The 19,309-nt window shown below is 40.5% G+C and overlaps 1 protein-coding gene across 4 annotated transcripts in view; it reads left to right on the top strand.

Annotated features, from left to right (window-relative positions):
• The window catches only part of ccdc57 (coiled-coil domain containing 57), a 28,436-nt gene that overhangs the window by 8,286 nt on the left and 841 nt on the right, over positions 1-19,309 (top strand). For 2 of the 4 annotated variants that reach the window (XM_041067409.1, XM_041067411.1), the window contains 14 exons: positions 242-343; positions 680-837; positions 914-988; positions 2,810-3,010; positions 3,201-3,359; positions 3,473-3,635; positions 6,270-6,362; positions 12,369-12,636; positions 14,098-14,183; positions 14,286-14,508; positions 15,943-16,043; positions 16,724-16,843; positions 17,132-17,315; positions 17,496-17,551. In XM_041067409.1, coding sequence (XP_040923343.1) covers positions 242-343; positions 680-837; positions 914-988; positions 2,810-3,010; positions 3,201-3,359; positions 3,473-3,635; positions 6,270-6,362; positions 12,369-12,636; positions 14,098-14,183; positions 14,286-14,508; positions 15,943-16,043; positions 16,724-16,843; positions 17,132-17,315; positions 17,496-17,518 — 1,956 coding nt within the window. In that variant the 3' untranslated portion in view covers positions 17,519-17,551. Of the gene's footprint in view, positions 1-241; positions 344-679; positions 838-913; positions 989-2,809; positions 3,011-3,200; positions 3,360-3,472; positions 3,636-6,269; positions 6,363-12,368; positions 12,637-14,097; positions 14,184-14,285; positions 14,509-15,942; positions 16,044-16,723; positions 16,844-17,131; positions 17,316-17,495; positions 17,552-18,055; positions 18,861-19,309 lie in introns of those variants that run through there. The other 2 variants (XR_005896677.1, XM_041067410.1) reach the window with 2 other exon arrangements.

Below are 19,309 nucleotides of genomic sequence, written 5' to 3'. Positions count from 1 at the left end.
GTCTTGATTTCAGTAAACCTTCACTCCATTCACCTTCTGTTCCTGCAAAATATTGGACAGTGTTTATACTAGAGAGCAGTGATCGCTTCTTGATTTGCTGTGCTGTGAAGTGATTTGAGTTTGCACTGTATAGCAATCAAGCAGAGTTTGAATTGGCACCACACTAGCTTATAGGGACTGAAATGTACCCGATGTTGTGTATCGTTGACAGTGTTAAAACTCACTTTCCTCTGGCCAACAGGAGATGGCAGCAGCTTTTGACAGTGAGCTCAAACAGCAGAAACACAAGTTCACCTTGAAAATGGATGAGATGCGTGCTATGGTGCTGTCTCATGAGCTCATGGTGAGGGGAGGTGTCTCACTGTAAAGATGGTTGACTCAAGTGATGGGTCCAGTACCAGGTATCATGAGGTAGACAGAAAACCTAGACACAAGTAATGTACTCAACACAGACTGTATGCAAAGTTCTGCTATTCAGAATTCACAACTTGTATAATTACTCATGGTATTTTTATATAATGTAGAAGTATTCTAAATCTAAATAATCGCAATAAATGATGACAGCAGATTAACATGTTTGATTTTTTTCATTGAATCCTAATCTTCCCATGGCTTGTCTTTCACATGTAATGTTGTCATCACCATTTGTTGCTGCATGTGTGTGTGTGTCCTTCTCCAGGTGAAGCTGCTGTCTAAAGAGACTGAAGTTTACTGCCAGGCTCAGCTTCAGGCTACAGAGGCTCTCAAAGCATCTGAGCAGTTGTGTCAACAGATACAAACCCAGCTGCAGCACAAAGACCAGGAGATCAAAGATCTCACTGCTATCAAGGACCACAGGTATATACACCTTTTAACGTGTGCGTGCATGTGGGTCCCCATGTGTTTCAGGTGTGGTGACTGTCCTCTGTCTCAGGATAAAGGAGTTTAAGGATGAGGTGAAACGGATGGAGACCAAACTGAAGAAGGAGGAGGATGACAACATTAAGAAGTGAGTCATAAATAACACAAAGTGATCTCGGTCAGGCAGTCTGTAGGAACATGGAGAGAGACCAAAACTATGTGGCATTTCACTGCGTTTTACCACTAGTTTCATATAACTATACATATAACTTCAACACAGTCCTGAATATTGGATTAGACTGAACTCTCCAGTTTTTGAGCTTGTTGTGTTTTGATTGGATGTGGACAGCAGAGATAATGTGAGACATTGTCTGCCCTGGGCTGCTGCTGTGAACAAATGTAGTGAGTGAAGTTTTTTGATGAGTTTTTAACCTTCATTAATTATTAACGGTAATTGAGCTTCTGTGGTTTTGTATGAGTATCCACACAGACACCAAGTGTATATAGTGTATACAGTTTATAACATTTATAATGTTATAATGTTACAGATACCCTCTTTCGGAAGTGAACAAAAAATTAGTTGAGGGATGAGGGAAATCATTCACAGTTTATATCAGTCTCTACAGAACTGGTATATCAGTGCCCTGCTGAATGTATCACTCAGTACATTTACATGCGCTTAAATACTTGGTTAAAGTTGAATGCCTGGCTATTTATACATGCAGCCTTTTCACATCTATGCATGTGCATGACTTCAGACAGGGAAAATATTGTGTTACAGCAGTGTAGTGGGATGAATCACAAAGGGGCTGGGTTGTGTATATCTGTGTTTTTTTGCTTGAGGGTGGGTACTTTAAATTTTTTGTGAGGAGGGTAGGATCATTTAACTTTCTCTCATCCTATGTATTTTATTTAATGTTTCCATTGTGATATTTATTGTGGTAACAAAATTTAAAAACTTGAATGGTTAAGTCAAAAAGTTGGTATTCATGTGCACCACAGCTCATAAAGGATTGTTTGGCCATATGCAGAGGACAACAGTGCTTTTACTGTGTCCGAGCTTTCTCATCTTCATCACAATCAACAAGTAGTTAGTAAAACCAATATGTCAGATCTGCCTCGGAGGCTTCACTCCTATTTCTGCAACATCTACAACATGACGAGTTATGCAACTCAGATTTAGTCTAGTCAGACATCTGATCTGAGAACAGACATCTCTGTTTTATTAGTTTGTCTGTTCATTCTTGTACTTGTTACAGGGCGTTGATGCAAAAGAGCATGTATGATCAGCCAGACCACAGTATCTTTGATAAATAAAGGTTAAATAGAAATAAAATATCAGATTAGAACATCAGATGATCTCATCAGGGGTCCAAACACAACAGTGATAGAAACCTACTGTTTTTGGTATTATTACCGTTGTTATTATTATTATTATTATTAGTAGTAGTAGTAGTAGTAGTAGTAGTAATATTATTATTATTCCGGATATTAAAGCAGTTGCTTGGACTTAACTGTAATCAGTGCAAAGGTTTTTAGGTCCACTAAAAACAATTTAAAAATTTGGAGAGAAGCCACACTTAGGAGGTACAACAACACATTTATTTAAGTATAAATCAATAAATTAAAAAAAAAGTTTTCAAATTTCACCTTATTTACTTTGTGTTGTAGCCTCAGCATGCCAGATCTGATGCAAAGTGACAGAGGTGGAGATTTGACTGTTTAAAAAATAATACTTCTTAAGCTCCCTGCTGACACCAAAATTCATGTGTTTATGCAGCCTATATAAATGTGTACTTTCTTAACAGTTCTGCTGAAAAACTGATGATTTTTCATAAATACAGCCCATTAAAAATGAGAAATAGATAAAGCTTTCATTTAATTTATGCTCCAAAGCATCAGCTGAGCATAGAAGTGAAAGTTGTCTAAATGTCTCCTAATGTCTAACTGCATGGCTGTTTCTGACAAGATATGAGAATTTGGTCCAAGCTCTGAAGGAGTGTGATGGTCAGCTGGAGGCTCAGTGCCAGGCCCATACAAAGCAGCTGCAGAAGGCTGAGAAACACATTGTCAAACTACAGGAGAAGGTGGAAGTTCTGGCTGCACAGCTACGCTGCACACAGAAAGACCAGCAGGAGGCCATGGCACAGAAAGATGAGACAATCCAGAGGTGAGACAGACAATGAAAAAAAATAAAAAAACATTGGGCAAAAATGATCATGATCATATTGGTATTAACAATTAAGCAGAAGACCTTTGTTATCCTGTGTCTGTGTGTGTGTGTGTGTCTGTGTCTGTGTCTGTGTCTGTGTCTGTGTCTGTGTCTGTGTCTGTGTCTGTGTCTGTGTGTGTTTTCAAAGGCTTTGCACAGAGGTAGAAACAACCCGAACTGGCTGGAACAAATACATCAGTCATGTCTCCAGTGAAATGGTTGTCAAGGATACAGAGATGATTGCCCTGCAGGAGAGAGAAACCAAACTTAGGACTGAGCTGGAGAGGAGCAGGGAGGAGTTGGAGAGGTGAGAAGAAAAGGAAGACATCTGAAGTAGGAAAGAATTGTTAAAATTATGTTGCTTTGACCTGGTCTGAATTGTTCTAATGATTTACAAAATGCCTGTGTGTGCATTGTCAGTTACAAGCTGCAGCTGAGTGCTGGTCTGAAGAGAGAAAGGGCCTTAGAACAGATGCAAGTCCAGTTGGAGCTGGAGTGGCAGAGACGCTGTGACAACATGAAGGCCGAACATTACCTTGCCAATGAACAGCTAATACAAGACCTGACCCAAGCTAGAGATCAGGTCAGCCTCTCACACATCACGCAACCCCCTGAAAGTTTTACACACTTGAAGTGTTCCTGAAATAAATACAGTGGGTATGGAAAGTATTCAGACCCCCTTAAAATTTTCACTCTTTGTTATATTACAGCCATTTGCTAAAATCATTTAAGTTCATTTTTTGTCCTCATTAATGTACACGCAGCACCCCATATTGACAGAGAAACATGAAATTGTTGAAATTTTTGCAGATTTATTAAAAAAGAAAAACTGAAATATCACACTTTGCTGTGACCCTCATATATTTAACTCAGGTGCTGTCCATTTCTTCTGATCATCCTTGAGATGGTTCTACACCTTCATTGGAGTCCAACTGTGTTTGATTATACTGATTGGACTTGATTAGGAAGGCCACACACCTGTCTATATAAGACCTAACAGCTCACAGTGCATGTCAGAGCAAATGAGCATCATGAGGTCAAAGGAACTACCTGAGGAGCTCAGAGACAGAATTGTGGCAAGGCACAGATCTGGCCAAGGTTACAAAATAATTTCTGCTGCACTTAAGGTTCCTAAGAGCACAGTGGCCTCCATAATCCTTAAATGGAAGACGTTTGGGACGACCAGAACCCTTCCTAGAGCTGGCCGTCTGGCTAAACTGAGCAGTCGGGGGAGAAGAGCCTTGGTGAGAGAGGTAAAGAAGAACCCAAAGATCACTGTGGCTGAGCTCCAGGATGCAGTTGGGAGATGGGAGAAAGTTCTAGAAAGTTAACCATCACTGCAGCCCTCCACCAGTCGTGGCCTGACGGAAGCCTCTCCTCAGTGTAAGACACATGAAAGCCCTCATGGAGTTTGCTAAAAAACACCTGAAGGAATCCAAGATGGTGAGAAATAAGATTCTCTGGTCTGATGAGACCAAGATAGAACTCTTTGGCCCTAATTCTAAGCGGTATGTGTGGAGAAAACCAGGCACTGCTCATCACCTGTCAAAACAGTTCCAACAGTGAAGCATGGTGGTGGCAGCATCATGCTGTGGGGGTGTTTTTCAGCTGCAGGGACAGGACGACTGGTTGCAATTGAAGGAAAGATGAATGCGGCCAAGTACAGGGATATCCTGGGCGAAAACCTTCTTCAGAGTGCTCAGGACCTCAGGCTGGGCCGAAGGTTCACCTTCCAACAAGAAGCACACAGCTAAAATAACGAAGGAGTGGCTTCAGGACAACTCTGTGACTGTTCTTGAATGGCCCAGCCAGAGCCCTGACTTAAACCCAATTGAGCATCTCTGGAGAGACCTGAAAATGGCTGTCCACCATCCAACGTGACAGAACTGGAGAGGATCTGCAAGGAGGAATGGCAGAGGATCCCCAAATCCAGTTGTGAAAACTTGTTGCATCATTCCCAAAAAGACTCATGGCTGTATTAGCTTAAAAGGGTGCTTCTACTAAATACTGAGCAAAGGGTCTGAATACTTATGGCCGTGTGATATTTCAGTGTTTCTTTTTTAATAAATCTGCAAAAATTTCAATAATTTTGTGTTTCTCTGTCAATATGGGGATGCTGTGTGTACATTAATGAGGAAAAAAAATGAACTTTTAACTTTTAAAGCAAACTTTTCTTGTGTTAACATCAGAATCAGAAGAACTTTGTTATAAAGCAATGAAAGTTTGCCTTTGACATGGCTCACACTAGTGCACACAGAATAAAAGCATGCCTATTGGAAAAAACACATAGCCTTAAAAGAAAAACATATGTATTCACGTGAAGAGAACATTTTGGATGTTAAGTGAAATATTGTGCAAGTGTTGGGGCACTAATTCCTTCAAAGCTTGTTTAATGACAGTTGGTATGAGTGATTGTTTTTTTTTTTTTTATGATTTGATTTTTAAAAAATATATCTGTCCTCAGACTCTCTTTTGGAATATATGCAGTATTCTGGGATTGGGATGATACATCCCTATGCACTCATTTTAATTCCAAGATAAGTTTGTAGTGATGCGATATGTCATGATTCATTTTTAGCTTCACCAAATCAGGCTGTCATGTAGATTTCTGTAACAGTGTAGTGGAAATGTTTATTGAGATTCTTTTCTCCATCACAACTGTCTTTGTTCCATAATCCTCCCTTACTTGTTCTTCACTTCTTCTTCAGAGGTGAAGAATTTTGCACATAAAACTGTCTTTTTCAGACTTTGTCATTCATATTAATTTCAGCAGAATTCATAGTTGCACAATCCCCCTCAAATGCCTAATGCAAAGAGGAAACAGTCATGCCTTATTGCTGGCACATAGTGCACCTAAGACACTGTGCTTCCTGGCCAGCGCACTTAGATAAGCCTGATGAAGACCACACGCCAAACACTGTGGTCTGACAATAAAGTCACTCTTTATACTACTGGTTTTTACCTCTTTGGTGCACTTCTTTAGCAAATAATATTTGTGATTCAGATACAAAATATGTAAGAAACAATGAGTAAAAGGCTTATTAAATCTGTCTGATGGTAAGCAAACAGCAGCTTTGGGCTGTGAGTGCATTGATCTTTGTCCATTTTTACTGTGGCAAAAATAGAATCACCTTTGTCTCTGTCCTACTTTGAAGGCCAAGGCTGGTAATGTAATCAATAATGATACTAATTCAGGTTTTATGTTGGTCTCTGTCAGACAAAAGCTGAGCTGAAGGAGAGAGAACAAGAGCTGCAGGATTTGACTGTCTTACTGCGTTCTGTTAAAATGGAGAGAGACCAGGCAATACAGGTAAGAATAACCTTACACTGTGCAGTGCAGATTAATAGGACCACTAAAAGGTGTTAACCTATTAACCAACAGTCACTGTCAGTCCTCAACATATAGTGTGTTTTTAAATAGAGTTTGATAGACTGTGAAGTGAACTAACAGCCAGGTGTGTTCTTTCTTGTGTTTGCACTTGTACACATAAACACACAGAGCTTCTGACCATGCCCTGTTTATGGTCACACAGTGGCAATGAATGAGCAAGACTTGGGTGGGGTGAAGTCTTCACTGTGTCCAGCTTATGATGTATCATTCCTCTATCTAAACTCCTCACTGATGTGACCACATCTGGTAATGACTCATCTGATTTTAAAGAGGAAATAGCCACTTAGCAAACCAAGGCTATAAGGTGCCCCAGCTCAGTGGCATAAAGCACCAGATACTGTTTTAATTGTATATTTGAAAAATTGACTACTAATTGAGTTGAGGACCACAGCTGCCAGTGAGTCCAGTACAAACACCAGTCAAGTTTTACAGAATAAACAGCAGATAGAACACAACAGGAAGTTAGTCTAAGATTATTTCGCAGGATAATGTTGTACAGCTTCATTTTCTGCTCTGGTTTCATCAAAGATTCTAATCCAGGAATTAAAGTAGTCCCAGTCTGTGTGGTCTGTGAAAAGCCACTGAAATTCAAATCTGTCTGTTGCTGTATTTACTGCTGTACTGTCATATCTGAATTATAATCTTGCTCTCTCTACAGCCTACCAACTTACAGAGAGGAAAATTTAAAATAGAAATACGTAACACTTTTTATCTGTATTGAGTTTTGCCTCATTCCTTTCACATCTATAATAAACTGAAATGCCCTAAATGTCCAATGAATGTCATTCAGGTTCTGCCAAAACATTAACTGGCCAACTGAAGTTTTGTTTGTAGCTTCCAGGTGTTTGTAGGAGTCTTTCCTCTGACTTCATTAAATACTTGTAGCTATCATACAGCAGCAAGGTCGATATGGCTTCTCCAAAGAGCAAAGAGAGTTGCTGTGTGCATACTCATGTGGTACAACATGTGTGGCATCTTCATTAATTATTTATAATTAGCAATTATGAGTGACACAGAGACAGGATAGGTCACAGTTTAACTGAGACTTCAGACAGGTCAGCTGTCTTTTGTAGGTTTGTCGATGAATGGAATCTAATTTCATTGCTTAAAAGAAGCATCCAACAATTCAACATCTCTCACTCCCCAATATGCCTGGTACAATTGAGCTAACTAGATTATCCACAAAATTAACTGTCTACAGTTTTTATTTGAAATATTTCTGCTGACAAAACAGTCATCATCTAACATCTACAGTGGGTACGGAAATTATTCAGACCCCCTTAAATTTTTCACTCTTTGTTATATTACAGCCATTTGCTAAAATCATTTAAGTTAAAAGTTCATTTTTTGTTCTCATTAATGTACACACAGCACCCCATATTGACAGAGAAACATGAAATTGTTGAAATTTTTGCAGATTTATTAAAAAGGAAAAACTGAAATATCACACAGCCATAAGTATTCAGACCCTTTGCTGTTACCCTCATATATTTAACTCGGGTGCTGTCCATTTCCTCTGATCATCCTTGAGATGGTTCTACACCTTCATTGGAGTCCAACTGTGTTTGATTATACTGATTGGACTTGATTAGGAAGGCCACACACCTGTCTATGTAAGACCTTACAGCTCACAGTGCATGTCAGAGCAAATGAGCATCATGAGGTCAAAGGAACTGCCTGAAGAGCTCAGAGACAGAATTGTGGCAAGGCACAGATCTGGCCAAGGTTACAAAATAATTTCTGCTGCACTTAAGGTTCCTAAGAGCACAGTGGCCTCCATAATCCTTAAATGGAAGACGACCAGAACCCTTCCTAGAGCTGGCCATCTGGCCAAACTGAGCAATCGGGGGAGAAGAGCCTTGGTGAGAGAGGTAAAGAAGAACCCAAAGATCACTGTGGCCAAGCTCCAGAGATGCAGTCGGGAGATGGGAGAAAGTTCTAGAAAGTTAACCATCACTGCAGCCCTCCACCAGTCAGGGCTTTATGGCAGAGTGGCCCGACGGAAGCCTCTCCTCAGTGCAAGACACATGAAAGCCCGCATGGAGTTTGCTAAAAACACCTGAAGGACTCCAAGATGGTGAGAAATAAGATTCTCTGGTCTGATGAGACCAAGATAGAACTTTTTGGCCTTAATTCTAAGCGGTATGTGTGGAGAAAACCGGGCACTGCTCATCACCTGTCCAATACAGTCCCAACAGTGAAGCATGGTGGTGGCAGCATCATGCTGTGGGGGTGTTTTTCAGCTGCAGGGACAGGACGACTGGTCGCAATCGAAGGAAAGATGAATGTGGCCAAGTACAGGGATATCCTGGACGAAAACCTTCTTCAGAGTGCTCAGGACCTCAGACTGGGCCAAAGGTTCAGCTTCCAACAAGACAATGACCCTAAGCACACAGCTAAAATAACGAAGGAGTGGCTTCAGGACAACTCAGTGACTGTTCTTGAATGGCCCAGCCAGAGCCCTGACTTAAACCCAACTAGCATCTCTGTAAAGACCTGAAAATGGCTGTCCACCAACCACCATCAAAGTTCACCATCCAATGTGACAGAACTGGAGAGGATCTGCAAGGAGGAATGGCAGAGGATCCCCAAATCGAGTTGTGAAAAACTTGTTGCGTCATTCCCAAAAAGACTCATGGCTGTATTAGCTCAAAAGGGTGCTTCTACTAAATACTGAGCAAAGGGTCTGAATACTTATGGCCGTGTGATATTTCAGTGTTTCTTTTTTAATAAATCTGCAAAAATTTCAATAATTTTGTGTTTCTCTGTCAATATGGGGTGCTGTGTGTACATTAATGAGGAAAACAAAATGAACTTAAATGATTTTAGCAAATGGCTGTAATATAACAAAGAGTGAAAAATTTAGGGGGGTCTGAATACTTTCCGTACCCACTGTAACTTCCAGTTTCACTCAATGTACAAAGGGAGAAAAATGTCACAGCTCACTGAGCGATGGCAGTTACTTAAAAGAATATGTGCAAATGATCTTTCTCTTAGTGTATCAGCAGAAGCTATGGCTGACCCCCGAGGCAAAAATCCTGAGCAGATTTTAGTTTTTATCATCCTCATAAGGGTTATTACTGGCCCCCACACACCCATATAGCACATGGGGGTATTGTATTTACAGTCCAGCTGAGGACACAAAGTTCTTCTAGAGTGCATTTAGAACTGTCCTGTTTTTTGGCCTTTGACCTTTTACTCCAGCATCCTGGGAGGAATGGTGGCCTTTCAGTCTGGCTCAGTGCCTCCCCCGGCAGCCTCTGTGTGCTTACTGGCACCAAGATGAAAAACATGTCAAGGTCCTTTACATGTAAACCTTCTCAAATGACTCCGCAAACCACAGCTAAATATTTGGTATGAAGGTCTGCATAGCAAGGCATGATATATTTGTTGACTTATTATCTAAAGACATTAGGCAGCATGCTCCAACTCATTACTTTCTCAACATTATACCTGTCATGTTCCATCATCATGTTACATACCATACTGAATATATATGCTACAGATAATCCATCACATATTTCAGTGAGAAGAGATCTCAAATCCCTGTTTACAAACATCATATATAGATGCTCTCACAGCTGGTATTTCTGTAGAATGTGCAGGTAACAGAAATGCCAAAGAAAAGATTTAGAACGGGAACAGACTTTACGTGTTGTCGGATGTGTATCATCACTATGACTGAAACACATGACATCATGATCCGCTCATTATCATAACGCCATCAGGATCATCTTTCACTTCATGTCATATTTTACACATGAAAATGAAAACATCTATGGAGCAAACCTGGCTGACTAAACAGCATCAAATACCTCTAGTGGGTCCTCTTGCTCTGCTGAGTCAGGATTTTGTACTGTGGTGTATATTCTGGGATGTAGACTCACAGAATACACACAGTGCATGTCGGATGGTTGGATAGCATCAGAAAGCCCCTCCCCTCACACCTCTCCAGCTGAGTTGTCTGTATCCAACCATTTCTGTACTTTGTTAACACTATTTAAGGTTGTAATACTTTCATTTATATGGCTGACAGTGAGTTTGGTAAAATGTAAAAGCAAAAGCTTTTGTCAGCGCCGGATTTTAGAGCACAAGCTAATGATTATTTCCTGGAGATGGTACATACCAGTGTAAACTCATTTGCTATCGAGCTCACAAAAATACCAGTGGAAAATATTTGGCAATTTATTCTGGGCCAGCACTTCACTCTTCCAGCGCAGACTTTCGGAACAACTATAAATATATTTCCAACGTGGTTGGAAGGGGCTAGTTCTGATAGACCACAGACCAGCAACTATGGATCTATGGATGGAGGTGTTTCTGGAGTCCTGGGGATTTAGGCTTGAAGGAGAATACTCAATTTGACAGAGCAGCAGCCATAAGGTGATCACAGCTTTCTGAATAGGTCAGGACTTCCTGTACAGAGTTGAAAGAACGTGCCACAGAGCTGAAATTATGATTCAGCCTGTGGTTTACAGTGTAATTTGACTGTATGAATCAGGTACCAATAAAATACTGGTTCCTCCTGGTTCTTAAATGCAGGTATAGTGGAAGATCAAGTGACAGCTTCTTCCCCTCTTTAAATACACACTAAGAATGAGGTTGTTAAATTCACACCAGTATTGGAAAAATGTTAAGCCCTCACCATGTAAAACACAATGGGGCATACTGACTTAGCCTGTTGCAAATTACCATCACAGACAGAGTTTTGAATTCAGCAGGATATTGTGCTCTGGAACCAAGTAAAGCATCATTAGGCAATTCTGAGTTCAGTAGACAGAGGATGACAGGGGCTGTAGTTCTTACTTGACATTCCATCACTAGCTACCACTAGTCATGCTAATTCAACCCAATTAAGAGCAAGAATTATCATCACAAAAGAGGAATGTACCTGAAACTATGTTATTATATGACTTAACATACTTACTGGTCAATGGACACACACAAAAGTGAAGACAAAGGAACTCCTCCTCCTCCTGAACAGTGTTTTCATGCTGCATTGTGGAGATGGAACGTACCACTTTGACAACATTGGTCATTCATTGATTATTGAGTATTTCATTGAGGTTATATACATATATACAGCAGCTCAGCCATAAATTCTGCCTTTACAAAGATAATAATGTTCAGTTTTGTTGACACTTTCAGAAAGGTGTTCTCTGCGGGCCTGTGAACTGCCACGGGAGCATAGTTTGATTCACAGAAAGGAACATGGTGGCAAAAAATGTCAGGTTTAAAATCTGGTTTTAGTTATTAAAAGTTGAATTTGGTATTTTACCTGTTCCATGTAGCTAAAGTGTCCCTTTAGGCACGACACGCCACCTCATCAGCAGGAGAACCTGTTTTTGGATGTGAGGGACTCTGCGCATATTTTTTGTTTGTTTGTTGTTCACCTCCAGGTTGTTTAAGTTTTTCACTCTTCTTTTTTTTCTGACACTTTTTTTCTTTGCTCATGATGTCTGCAGAGCATGTGTCTTTGTTGACTACTCTAAAACTTCTCTGTTGTAGTTTTATCTTTTCACTTTGTGTGACCATCTTTGTTGCTTTTTCCAGTGTGAGATCTTAGTCCATCTATATTCTCTTGACAGTCGTACATCAGGAAGTTCCACAAATAATCTATATCTTATTAGTTCATCCTGTAGTTGACTGTAGTTGTAATCGCAAAATAATCCTCCTGTTTTCTCATGTTGAATGGGCTCTTACATATATAATGTAATTACTAACTCTGTCAGTCCTTCAGTAAATAAAAGTAGGTGTAATTTGGCTGCTTAGTGTCTAAAAAAGAGCTGCAAATCTTTAGTAAATATCTCTCAGTAAATTCAGTACTTGCAGTAAAGAGAAAGAAGATGTGTGCAGAAGATACATAAAGTACTATACTCTACTCTACTCTACTGTACTCAAATGAGTATGTCTGTCAACACACAGGGTCTTATATCAAAGGTAGACTCTCTGGCATCAGAAGAAATCCGTTGTCTGCAGGAGCAGAACACCATCCTGCGGGCTGTGGTTTCCCAGATGAGGAAGGACATGGAGGGTCTAAGTCATCCACCACCCCATCCACAGGCCTCCCCTCCTCAGCCAGTTCAGCATCCAGAAGCCCCTGTCACCATCTCCATCACCCCTACAGCCAACACTCAGATGGCCACTGAACCACCTCCCCAGTCCACTGGCATGTCCCCCAAAGTAACAACAGGTGTGGACATTAGTCTTTCACACAAACATTATTGATGTTTTTATCATCCAGCAATTTTCAGTTACAAAACCATATTCATTACTGTGCATGCTGTGGCTAGCTATGCATACATTTTTACTGTTTACTTTGACTATGGCTTATATCAAACTAATTGCCAGACACCTAAATTAAGCAGTAGCACAAAGAACTCTAGTTCTTCACTGTCTTAAGCAGGGTTAATTTCCTGAAGTCTTTTTTTCAAACCTAAAGGGACCAAGCAACTGATCACATGTTCATTGTTTCCCACAGAAGGTGGCTGAGTGCAATGTAGTGTAGTAGTCTAATGTAATAATGTAGTTCAAGACAAAATGCAGCTTTAGTGTAAATGTAACTCTCAGGACCATACCAGTGATTGTGCATTTTGAAGGTACCTACCTTCTGCTTACATCTTCCATTAGTACCAATCGTTTCCCCAGTAGGTTACTATGCTGGCTTGAAAAACCTAACATTGTGACTGTAAAGTAATATAATCTTAATAAAATATACTAAATGGCCATAGTGTTTTACAAGGCATATACAGTATACCAATGTTCTTTAATGTTATATATATATATATATATATATATATATATGTATGTACATAAAATTATATAATATATATAGTTATAATGATTATGGTGTATTGTATACATAAAATGTCAGGAATGTTATAGGAACAGTAGGCAAGCTGGCTTCTCTTAGTCAACAAGATCAAATGAGGCGTTGACCTGTAAAATGGCTGCTTTATGAATACACTCCACTGCACATATTTGAACATAGAATCATTATGTAAAAATAAATAATAATAATAAAAAAAGTAAATAATAAAATAACACCAAATGCTTACTTGGAATTTTCCTTAGGCTACCCAGGTACACAGCAGAGCAGATCAGTGCTTGATTGATGTGCTCTGCTCTTCTTCCTTACTCATTGGGTGCTTTCAGTTTAAATTTATTGGCTGAGTTCTTTAACAGACTGGCTGGTGGTGTTTATAAACGCCTGGTGGCGTCAAACATGTTTTCGCCTGGTGGCGATCAGACTGGTGCTTACAGTACTTGCTGGTGCTACATGCTGGTGAAAGTGAGACGAAATGTGAGCCTTTTAGCTTTCCATACCTGCTGTCATCTGCACATTTCACTCACTGCTGTGTTCGGGGACACATGCTGTGTGGGCACACTGAACTCACATGCCCAGAACATGATCAGGTACAGGAGATATGGGGGGAAACATGGACAGAAGCATGGCCTTTTCTAATCTGGGTTCATATCTATATTCAGCTTGTGAAACCTGGCTGCTGTTCTCTAAAATATGTTGGCTGACCAAAGACAGACATAATTTAACATAGAGTTTGAATCTGAAATATCTCTATCTAATTATCTCAGTTGGAATGTTGTTTGTACGAGTTAGGCTTTTTTTGTCTTCACTTCTCTTTTCTGTTTCTAGAGAAACAAGCTAACACCTGGGTGTTGACAAAGCAGGAGGACAGAGTGGTACAGACACAGTCTGCTCTCGCCAACGTCACAAAACAGGTACTGAAGGAAATCAGTAAACTAGTTGGCCTATTGTGTAAGTATTGTGTAAGCTGCTGCAGCAATCCAGTATGTTCAGGTTTCATCTAATCTCCTTTCCAGAGCGCACTGGTAAAACAGCTCCTAGAGGAGAACCGGTGTTTGCCGCAGCAGCGGACCTCAAGTCTGTTTGACAGTGTCCAGGCTGCAAGAGGCAACCCCTCTCTCCTGCATACCAGGCTGAAGCAGGCAGCGTCCTGTATTGCCCGTCTGAGCAAAGAGAAACAGCAGCTGATAGAGATGGGCAACCGCCTTCGAGCCCAGATCACCACTCCTGGACCACAGGGTACAATAACACACACAACATACACACATGCACTACATTAAAAAGCAGGAAGGGCGGAGTTTGCATGTTCTCCCTGTGCCTGTGTAGGTTTTCTCCTGGTACTTTGGGTTCCTCCCACAATCCCAAAAACATTCACGTTAAGTTAATTGGCTCCTCTACTTTGCCCCTAGGTGTAAGTGTGTGTGTGTGTGTGGTTGTCTGTCTTTGTGTGTCAGCCCTGCGATTGGCTGGCAACCAGTCCAGGGTGTACCCTGCCTCTCGCCCGTAGTCAGCTGGGATAGACCCTGACGGATCAAGCGGTATAGAAAATGAATGAATGAATGAATGGAATTAAAGGGACAACATTAGTAGGTACAGCTCATCTTTTGGGCCAATGGAGCTGCTGATCGTAACAGTGACAAAACTGACTGGCAAGGTGAAATTTGTGAGGTCATTAATAAGATAGAGTTACTGATTAACGCTCACTTATTGATATGTTCACATTAGCTTAAGCTGAGATACTCAGAGATCTGAGATCTTTAAAATCCTAAGCCCATCCCTGCACAGTACTCCAGCTCACATATGCACTTAACATAGTAATAATGTTTTAGGCACTTGAGTAGTTCAGTTACTTGGTTTTATTAAGTACACCTGGCTAAAATCAGTGCAAATAAATACACCAACTGCAGTAAAACCTACCTCTGTCAGGCTTAAAATGTTCACTTTCTGTTGGCACTGTACCAGAGATGTACTGATTCAAATCTGTAGGTAGGTTCAAAACTCATTTCAAACTGGGTAAAACCGAATGTATCAGACAGTGACAGAAAGGCTTTACTTAGAGGATCACAGGCTTAATTCAGGTGAATGTTGAAGTCAACTATAATTAGAATCTCATCGATCGATGAGACAGGCGATGCTGACTCATCTTTCTGCCGAAACATCCTGGCAAGCCTTTCTTCTGTGATCTCAGACTGCTTTGTCCTAGTCAAGATGGATAATGATGTTGCTAAAACGAGTGGTGGAGTGCACCTGGGGTCCCTGTTTCTTCCTGCATGATGCCAGCACCCTAATTATTAAGCCTTTTGGCCATTACATCAAAAACTCTTTCCTATTGTAGACAGTGGGTGGTAATGCTAGTGTAACGTTGTTGGTGATGGAGTCCCTTATTGCCAGGGTACAATGCTTAACCCTATCTGTGGAGATGAAGGAGGCACACAGGTCAATAGAGCTACCAACAAGGCTGGCTAGGGTCAAAAACTGGTTTGCAGTTAGAAGGGGTCACACAGCTGGTTGTTTGCTCTTGCAAACCATCCCACACTTGACATTGTTAGCACTATGCTAGTGCTAACAATTTCTGGGCCACTGGCTAATGTATGGAGGAGTGAGGAAAGGAGGAAGCATAAAAAGCAGAATGGAAAGCACCCAAAGACCCCTACAACACTGTGTGCCTTACAGAACCATTGGAGCCAGAGAAGGACTCCTCCACAGAGAAGCAAGGAGACCAACATGACCAGCTGTCTGCTCTGGAACAGCTGCAGTATCAGCTCACCACACAGGTATCTACAGAAACTCGGTTTTCCACCTCTCTTCAAATCCATCTCTCTCGTGTCAGTTTCCTGCAGTTTCTTCAAAGGTTCTTCTACATCACACTTATCTTTTACCTCAGTGTCACCTTCCTGTGGTACCACTTCAAATTCATCAAGTGAAATGGTAACTAGGAAAGATGTTTTGCTGTAATACCCAAGTGGTACAAGCAAGGTGGTCTTCTTGCCCTCTGGGGCTTGGTTTTGGGGGTATTTGTGGGGATGAGACTGGGGGCTTCCCTGTGGGCGACTCTGGGGTTAGGCTTTGGGGGTCAGTCATGTTCTCTGCCTCCTTCAGTCTGCGTAGTCCTGGGCATTTGCTGGCCCTGGTGGGTGCCTAGGGCTTGTCTATGGCTCTGTAATCCACTCAAAGTCTGGGAAAATCATCAAAAGGTTGAACATAATGTAAGAGGGTAATATAGCTTCATCCTTTCTCTTTTACTTACAGTTTTTTTGTCTTGCTCCCATTAACACAAGTTATAATAATAACATTAATAATATAATAACAATAATAAATTGAATGTCAAATATTGATATTTTATTGGTATTAAAATAGTCTCTAAAAGAGGCTAGATGAAGAAAACTCCAGGTGTTGAGTGTTTGTGTTGCCACCAGAGAGCACAATGGTTCCACTAATATCTGTGTGTCCTCAGGAACTGCAGTATGCTCTGAGACAGAGGGTTGGCACTGTTGCTGAACAGCTCCTCCCTCCTACCACCAAAGGGGCTGCCAATCCTTGGCCCCAGGGCCACAAAACCATGGACAGGCCTGAGGTAACTGCAGAGTCTTACATGGTGCATGAATTCATAATCAATAATAGCTCAACTACCCATTTCACTCCTCATATTGAATGGTGCAAAACTGCATCTGCGACTATTCTAATAAATTAATATTTTATACATACATTTATAATGTACTGGAAAATCAACTCAAATGTATAGAAAAATTACAACAAAACTAAATGTGTGTTTAGTTATCTCTACAATTCCAGACTTTTCTCACACACCCTGTAAGTAAAATGTCTTAAAATGAATGTGCTCCCCTGCTCTCCTCCTCTTTAGAGCTCCAAGAACAAAGAGAACACTCCTCCACTCAGCCAGTCACAAAGCTCACTGGAAATGGGGGGGGCACAGCCCCACTCCGGTCTGCCCAGGTCTCTGTTTTCATCAGAGGAATCACTGAGATCCTTAAAGGAGCTGTGGGAGATGCTGGACCATGTACCCAGTCCATCTATTTACTCAGAAGGTAAGGAAGTAAAAGGATTTTTGATAACTGTAATTAATTATAATAAACCATGGTCCACCTAGCTCACTCAGTGTCACATTCCTCCTTTAATTTATTTATCACCTCTAATTAATCCCAGCCACCAAACTTATTACCACCCTCTTGTTTTTATGTTGGAATAATGTTGTCTTCATCCTTTAGTGTCCAAACATCCTGAGGCATGAGCACCTTGCTCAAGGGGACCTGAACTAGTGACGGTAATTAAAACTCCTGCAGATTAGGCCATCAAACCAGTGAGCTTCACAAACATTCAAGGATTCAAAGGATTCAAAGGCTTTTTATTGTCAATTTCACCATATGTCAGACATACAGGGGAATCGAAATGTTGTTTCTCTCTCTCTGCAATGTGCATTTTACAATAATAAATAAATTAAACAATCTAAACAAAACCAGCTAAATAAACTTTTTCTACAATATAAATATATAGTGTGTAAAGAAATATATATATATATATATACAAGTTGTGTATGAACACACACATAGGGCTTAAAATGCTCCTTAACACTTGAGCGCACATTTTTATTGAGACATAGGTTGCATTAGTGCACTCATTAAATAATATTTTAATTACATTATAGGAAAGTTACTATATTACTTGCTACTATGTCCTGTAATAAAGGAAATCTCAGTTGTTTCCATGAATACATGGAGTCATTGGAGATAATGAGTTGCATCTCATAGCACATTTTGTCCCCTTGCAGTTAAGCAACCTCATGGCCTTGATGTTATAACAGTGGCGTGTCAGTTTCAGTGAGGTCTCAGTCCACAATTCTGGTTGGTTCAGCATTTTTCTTTTTCATGTACATTCAGGGATCCCGGGAGGCTACAGGGCCCTAAACAGTTAGTTATTTCTAATGTCTCAGTACTCTTTACACATCCTGAAATACATTAGGTCCTCACTTAAGTGTGGACTGTAAATAGGTATTTAATCAGTGTGTCAATCAGTAATAGCATCATACTACTGGACATAGTCTACAGAATATCACTTTGTCAAAATACACAAGTCCTGTACCCAGTGTGAGCAAAATCTCAGTCACTGGACCAGTGAAGGATGGATAGAGGGACTGTTGCCCAATGTGTGGCTAAAGTCTGTGTCAGCTCTCCAGGGACCAGTTTCTCAACAGAACAGCAGCCAGATAAGGCTGAGACACAATGATCAGCATCATACCATCAAATAATTGTGAAACCAGACACCTCTGGCACAGTGTTTCAGTACACATATGATAACTGCACTGACTGGGACAGAGTTTATCACAAAGGTAATCAGGGGCTAAAGTGGTTTTTGGCAGGTGGGGGAAACCTAAGATCCAGTGTAGCCGGGGGGTTCAGAGCCAGAACACACACGCAGCATGCTCTCATGCTCACCCCGAATGACAGGTACACATAGATTTTTGATATTTGTTTAGTATTTCGATGGCATCAGCTGGAAGGAACACCAGGCTGCAGCACACAAAAAATTAACTGGCTTGTTGTAATTATGTATTATTATGTATGAAACTGTTTATGCCCTGGATGTGAATAATGAGAGATACATTTATTACAGGTACAATAATAAAGAGATGTATGTGGGAAGATTTGGATGATGTTCCTCAGATTACATTGTGAGCGAGGAGTTGCTGTGAAGTTGATCTCTATCTGGATTTTTATTATTTAATAGACACAGGGATAGGCAAACATAAGTGTAGCATTTAATGGGAAAAAATATTGTGATTTTCCAGTGACTTGTGACTTGTTCCTCAGCCCATGCCCTCATTTCCCTCCAACTTTCTTTGAATCCGTTAACAAGCTAAATTAGCAATCCTGGATGCTTCCTGGCATAGCTTCAACTGTATTTTAATTTGCATGGCTCCAATTTTTTTAACAAATGTAAATATTCCACATTCACATTATTTTAAGACACAGTTCCTCAAAATTCTAAATAAAGTTCACATGCATTATATGACTGAGTCTGAGCT

This window comes from Toxotes jaculatrix, chromosome 21, assembly GCF_017976425.1.
Source record: "Toxotes jaculatrix isolate fToxJac2 chromosome 21, fToxJac2.pri, whole genome shotgun sequence".
NCBI lineage: Eukaryota > Metazoa > Chordata > Actinopteri > Toxotidae > Toxotes > Toxotes jaculatrix.
This window is presented reverse-complemented; position numbering and strand designations above follow the sequence as displayed.